The 7,595-nt window shown below is 30.9% G+C and overlaps 1 protein-coding gene across 1 annotated transcript; it reads left to right on the top strand.

Annotated features, from left to right (window-relative positions):
* The first annotated feature begins 226 nt into the window (after positions 1-226).
* On the top strand, positions 227-4,612 carry LOC112723770 (probable amino acid permease 7). The gene is made up of 4 exons (XM_025775198.3): positions 227-412; positions 2,317-2,450; positions 2,571-2,798; positions 4,126-4,612. Exons 1-4 carry the CDS (start codon positions 271-273, stop codon positions 4,525-4,527), a joined length of 906 nt encoding a protein of 301 aa, XP_025630983.2. The 5' UTR covers positions 227-270; the 3' UTR covers positions 4,528-4,612.
* The last annotated feature ends 2,983 nt before the right edge of the window (positions 4,613-7,595 follow it).

Here is a 7,595-nt window from a genome sequence, read left to right as displayed (position 1 = left end):
TCACAACACTCTCTAATCAAAGAGTACAGAGGAAAAGAAAAATCAGATACAAGCTTAAAGTGTTTCTGACTGGTGCAAAAACAAATGGAGAACTTAGCCTCATATTTATAGCCTAGGCCACCCACTCCATTTGCTATCCTAAGCAATGTGGGACTAATTCAACCAAATCCTAACAGTGACTAACGTCACTTGTGCAGGGCAATTCTGAAATCAAATTGTTATCATAAGGAAGGACATAAGGCTTCTTGTGAGTATGGAGATAGTTTGTATATGGTGATGTTTGGGTTGGTCCAGATTGTGATGTCGTTCATACCAGATCTTCATAACATGGCATGGGTTTCAGTTGTTGCTGCAATTATGTCCTTCACTTATTCATTCATAGGACTTGGACTTGGCATCGCCACAGTTATAAGTAACCATCTCTTCTATTATTACTATTTAATGTTAACTTGCTAATGTTGGTTTCATTATTTCCAAAGTGTCTACAATCTCATCGGTTTTCAACTAAATGAGATCACAAACTTTTAAATTATAGAAACTTCATGTATTCTTAAAGATCTTACATACTTGTTAGTTTGTTTGGGTTAATCTAGAATCCATAGATTTTACCCCATCTCAATTAAGCGGGTGCACATACATATGCACACACACACATTCTTTTCTTGAAAAAAAAAAATATATATATATATATATATAATATAAAAAGAGTTTAATTTTGATATATTAACAGTGTTATACCGTAGTGTAATTACATTTGTTCTTTGGATAACCAATCACATAGTTAATGGTTAATATAAAAAATAGTTATTTTTATTAATATAATGTTACATAATTAGATACATGTGTAAAATTATTTTACATTAACAATGCATTAAAATTAAATTCATATGAGAAGTATACCCATCATTGACTTTTGAAACCATTAATTTCATTCAAATTAATGCATTAATTAATTATTGGGTAGGAAATATGGTGAAAAAATATATATTGGAGCAGTTATTTTCAATTGTTGATGATATTATGATTTTTTTTGTTTAATTATTCTATTGGTTTTTATAATTTTGTAAAATTTTTAATTAGGTCTTTATACTTTTTTTTTTTTAATTTGGTTCCTCTACCAATTTTTTTTCAGTTAAGTCCTTCTTGACAGTAATTGGTTTAATTGTATAAGGATCTAAATAAAAAAAATTAGTGTAGAGACCCAAATAAAAGAAAAAAAAGTTTAAGGACCCAATTAAAAAAAAATTAGTGTAAGGACTCAATTAAAAAGAAAAAAAGTATAAGAACCTAATTAAAAATTTGGTGAAATTATAGGACCAACAAAGTAATTAAACTTTTTTTTTTTCTTCTTAACTGAAATTTAGTTCGACGGAGATTCAAACTTACTACTTAGGGGTGAGCACATGTCGCGGTACCTGATTACTCGTCCCAAACCCGAACCGAATAAATTATATTGGCTCTGGAACTAATGGGTAATCGAGTCTAACCCAAACCAAACCAATGACTCTCTCTAGTAATTAGTTGGGGTAACGGTTATGGGAATGCGGAACCCAAACCAACTTTTAGATCTGACCATATATTAATTAAATAAAAATTTAAAATATATATACCTTTTAATATGTATGGATTTTAATGTCTTTAGTGTTTAATATATTTGAATTTTAATGTGTTTAATTTTTAATGCATTTGGTGTTTAACATGTTTGAATTATTTATATTAATGTTATATGTTTATTGTAATTACAGATTTTTTAAGATAAATTTTTTTTTTATAAATTTTTGTTCATTGGACACCCAATTACCCGAACCGTTTGATTTAGGTACACACACAAAAAATATAAATCTGAACCAAATCAAACCAATTACAATTCAATTAGTTCGGTTCTAATTTTATCTTAAACCCGAACCAACCCGACCCGTGCTCACCCCTATTACTACTTAAAAAATAATCTAAACGCATAAATATGATAGATGATGTTGTAAACTCATATTATCAATATAAAAATACTTTATACATGTATTTAATTATACTATAGCTTATTAAAAAATATAACTAATAAACATTTTAGATTGTGAATAGATCGTTTCAATTTTTTTAAAAAAAAAAATTGTCAAGCATAATCTTTTACTATTTAACATCTTTTTTCATATATATATATATATTTTTTAGTCTCACTTAAAAAAGTGTATAATAAAAAATTATTTTACAACAATATTAAAAAAAAAATTGAGAGATCCATTCCCTGGATAGAGGTAATTTGATTTGATAACTTTAATCAAATAACAATGTATGATTGGAATTTGGTGACACTTACAGAAAATGGAAGAATTATGGGTAGCATAACAGGGGTAGCAACTAATAACGTTGCAGACAAAATATGGTTAGTGTTTCAAGCACTTGGCGACATCGCATTCTCTTATCCCTACTCTCTTCTCCTCCTTGAGATTCAGGTATTTCATATTCAAATTAGGTAGTAATTATTACTTATTAGTGGTTGGTACCACTTTTGAAAAAAAGAAGCAGCAATTTAATGCTGAAATTAAGAAAATGTTGAATTTTGTTGTTACAAGGACACACTGAAGTCTTCTCCACCGGAAAACCAAACCATGAAGAAGGCGTCGATGATTGCAATCTTGATCACAACATTCTTCTATCTCTGTTGCGGATGCTTTGGATACGCCGCCTTCGGAAACTCTACGCCGGGAAACCTGCTCACTGGGTTTGGCTTCTATGAGCCTTTCTGGCTTGTTGACATTGCTAATGTTTGCATTATTGTTCATTTGGTTGGAGGGTATCAGGTACCTTTATTGCTAATGTTTGAATTTAGGTGGAAACTCAGGTGGAGTCGACTTTACGTGAAATTGATACTTGAGAGTCGTTAAATAATTTGACTGATTTGACTAAAATTTCATCTAATGGTTTTTAGGTATCAATTTCATATGAAGTCGACTTCACCTGAGTTTTTACCTTAAATTTAACTTTGTTACATTATTAGTGTAACTTTACATAGAGTCATAGACAATAGACCATATATATTGTCGCGTAAACAAAAATAACTATTTTTTAAATATATTACTTAAAATGTATAAATATGAATCGTATGAAATTATTTTAAGTATCAAAATTAAAAATGTGTTTGGAAATATTAAAATGAGAAAAGAATTTTATTTTTATTAAGAAGTAAATTTTAATTCTATTTTAAATTTAAATTAATGATTTAGAACAATTAATTACATGAATTAAATGAATTTTGTGTTCTTTACTATTTTATTTTTGGGGTTTTTTATTTTTGCCTTTTTTTTATTTGTTTATTAGGGACAATTTTAACATTTTAATCTTTAGTAATACAGAATTACAAATCAGATTTTTTTGGTATGATTTAATTTGAATATTAATGTAAGAATTGAAATTCTTTTGAGAATTAAAAATTATACTTTTATTGTATTTTAAACTTAAAATTTTTTTTTATGAGAACTCTATTCTCAAGATATTCCAAACACACCTTAAACGCTTTTGGTTAAACTATTTACTATTTAGCATCAATTTCTTAATTAGTAAAAGTTTTTAATAGAACTTACATGTGTATATAACTTTCATTCTCGTCAAATTGAATTTGAGAAGTATTCACATGTATATGTCCTTGTATAATAATGGCTAAAATCACATTAAATGGTATGATATATTTAATTAAATAATATGTGTTAATGTATTAACTATCATCTTTATATAAAAATATTTTTATTTAAATAATTTCATTTTTAAAATGTTAACTAATCTTTAAATTGTCATAGTAGATTTTCAAATATTATGTTAACCAGATAGATAACTAAATTCATAATTATAAAACTTCGGAAATCAAATTGATTCTTATTATCTCTATTTTTTTTTAACCCTTTAATTGTTTGCTCACCTACATCATACTAATTAATGGACAATTTTATTATGATGATGAGGTTTTTGTGCAGAGAGAATAAAGAAAAATGTATAATTTATTTTAAAAAATAATAAAAATAAAATGACATATTCTTCTAAATAGATATCCAACTATTTGTTAGAAAGAATTTTTATCTCTTTACCATTTTTTTCCCTTCATGCAACTTAATTAATTACTGTTCTTCTTAACAGATTTATTGTCAGCCAATATATAATGTAGCTGATAGATGGAGATCAAGAAAGTTCCCCAACAATGGTTTTGTGAACAATTTCTACAAAGTGAAACTACCCCTTTTGCCCCCTTTTAACTTCAATCTTTTCAGGTTCTGTTTCAGAACAATTTTTGTGATTTCAACCACAGGAGTTGCAATTCTTTTCCCTTACTTCAACCAAGTTCTTGGAGTTTTAGGAGCCATAAACTTTTGGCCATTGGCAATTCTTTTTCCAGTGGAGATGTACTTAGTTCAGAAAAAGATTGAAGTATGGAGTAGCAAATGGATTGTTCTTAGGATATTTAGCTTTGGTTGCTTTCTTGTGACCTTAATGGGGTTTGTGGGCTCACTTGAAGGAATCATAAGACAGAAAATTCATTGAAAGGTTTATTAGGTCACTCTATTCAATAATACATCATTTCTTTCGTGTGAGAATAAATTAAAATAAACATTACGCAATTAAATAACTTTTTTCTAAAAGTATATTTTATTGTTGTTAATGTTAGTGTTGTTTAACACCGCAACTAGAGTATCAGCCAACTTGAGTCAATTTTTTAAATTAAAAAAAAAAACACGCTGTCCTCCCCCTCTTCTGTGCAAAAAAAAAAAATCCAAAATCTAGGAAACAAACATCCAATAACTCACATAAAAAATCATCCATTTATTTAGAAATAAATATTCGATACCCTGTAAAAGAAACACCATTTAATTAGAAAGAATCGTCCGAAAAATAGTTATAAAAAAACAGAAACACACTGCAAAAGGACATTGCGTTCGCGAAGGAAGAGGTGCTGCGGTGGTCAGTAGTGGTATGAATTGTAACACCCTACTACACAGAGCTTTACACCTAAGATGTAAAACAGATGTGACGAGGCGCTACAACCTCTAAAAATAAAATATAAATATACATAATATAGTTAAAAAGAAGGTTTATCTAGGAGCCTTTGAAAGAAAGTTTAAAGCAAAGCATTAAATAGAAAAACGCATCATTCATGTAAGCGATAAACGTAACGAAGCTGGATAAGAGTAAAATAAGCATGAAAATATATATGCAAAAGAGTTCCAAGATACAGATAGCAAAGCTTCTGACCCGGCTCGCAAAATTAAAACCGGACAGAGCATATATATAGATATACACATTAGAATCCCAAAGGACCACAAGATAGCCTACAGAACCTGTTTCTCCAAATACAACATCTAAGAGGATAAAACATAACATACATATGTAGTGGAGATAAAAGTATAAATATATATACATCATAACCAAACTAAAGTCCTAAATACTACAAAAGAATCTTCGCTTTTAGAAGCTCCCAGAATGCTTCAGCGAGGTGCCGCCTGACCTGCATCTGAAAACCACAAATATCCGTATGGAATGAGAACAGGGGGTTCTCAATATGGTAAAGGTGTCGTATACATAAGATATAAGGTCTTGGGAAAACCAGAGGCAATCCTAGAATGTCGACACTCAAATTATAAAGCTTAAAGAACTAAAACAGAAACCATGAATGGGTGGTCCTCTAGGGATTCCTAAACCTAACTAAAACTTAACTAGAACCCAAAATCTCTCCGCCTTTCTTCTGTTCCTCTATCTCCCATGAAATTACAAAGACAAACAAGCAGACAATGGTAAATACAGGTAGAATACAAGTAATACAGATAGCAAATATAACAAATAGCATATTATAATCACTTAGACAATTCCAATTAATACACAAGCAATCAATTCAAACAATATGCATATAATGCATGCCTGTCCTATGGCTAATGAGTCTCATCTATCGGTTATCAAACCAACCCGACAAGTCCGGCTGCTAAACCCTGGACTGTCCCCCGACGTGCATCCCCAAGAGTCTATGCATAGCTTTTTCTCATATATATAAAATTGCTCAATGGGGGTATCCTTCTCGGAAATTTATAAGTGCCCGGTCACCTTTTACGTCGTAGGCTCACCAGAGTATCGAGTCTTAACCTGGAACACGTGGTGGTAAGTCATGGTACTTTACCCAGGGACACTCGTATCTCAGATAACATAAGTGCATAAGCCTCATTTCATTCATATTCATTCATAATCTTTCATTATGGCCATAACATTACTTATATATCATATATTTGCACTTTTATACATAGTTTATCATAACCCGAAGCAAGTGGGACGAACCACACCCTTGCTTCTACTCGGGGAGCCTCTATACTAACCAACTTCGAACAAGTAGGGCGAAATCACAACTCTTGCGTCTACCCAAGAAGTACGTTCTCATATGCCTAGGAAGAACAAAGAAGGAAATCCTAACCCCCTACCATCTCGCTGGTAACGATTTTACAATACCAGGAGGAACAAAGAAGAGGATCCTCACCTTTCACCATCTCCTGGGGTCGCACTTTCAAGAAAGAGTGCTCAGATGAAATATTCATTCCTTTCTTTAATCAGTTTTATAATTTAAGAAGTATATATATACATATATTTATGCCACCTATCTTCTCATATCAAATTCATCATTTTTCTAACCTTACTTCATCCCCAAGAGACCTCCTTTACCTTAGTTTCATCTCATTACTAGGTCTATTACTAAGATCTAGGATTAAAAGAGTGAAATTAGAAGTTTAGAGGTTTAAAATCATGTTTAAAACATTAACATTCCATTTGCTGAAAACAAAGGTCATGCGTACATGTGGGAGTGCAATTTGCCCATCACGCATATGCATTACCTCATCCGCGTACGCATGCATGCCAAACAGAAACGTCCATCCACGTATGGAGGGGTTTGCGTACGCATGCATTGTAGATCAGTCAAAAATGGTTAAGTCTGCAAAATTTCAGCTTTACATACCAAACTTTCGATGCACATAACTTTTTCGTTTCAAAATATTTTTCATTCGTTCTTCGAACAGCGTAAACTTCACGGACCCAATTTTCCTATAAAATAAGTTTGAAACAATTTGAAAGCCTGAAAGCCAAGTTATGATAAGCCAAATTTTGGCCAAAAATTAGATTTTCACAAAAGCTCATAAACCTCTATTTTCACCAAAACAAACTCAAATCAACATTCTATACATATAAACAGCACCACAGCTTACCATTCACAGCACCACAATTCCCACATCCTACCACAATCAATCATACCTCAATTTTACATAATCTCATACATAAATCCCTCTAAAATACCAACAAAATCATCATTTATTCATCATATGCACATATACATCATTATCGCCTTATCAATCATCTCCAAATCATCATTTAGCATTCCATGTTCATCACCACACCAATCACCACTAATACTCAACCTATTTCAACAATTATTAGCAAGGTACTAAGCATTTAATCACATTCATGCATCCACACCTATCCTATGGTCATCTAACCTAAGTTTTCATAAGACATTATATATTAAATACGAGAAACCAAAATCATACCTTGGTCAATTTTTCTCCTAAGCTCAAAACCAC

Source organism: Arachis hypogaea, chromosome 11 (genome assembly GCF_003086295.3).
Source record: "Arachis hypogaea cultivar Tifrunner chromosome 11, arahy.Tifrunner.gnm2.J5K5, whole genome shotgun sequence".
Taxonomy (NCBI): Eukaryota; Viridiplantae; Streptophyta; class Magnoliopsida; order Fabales; family Fabaceae; genus Arachis; species Arachis hypogaea.
This window is presented reverse-complemented; position numbering and strand designations above follow the sequence as displayed.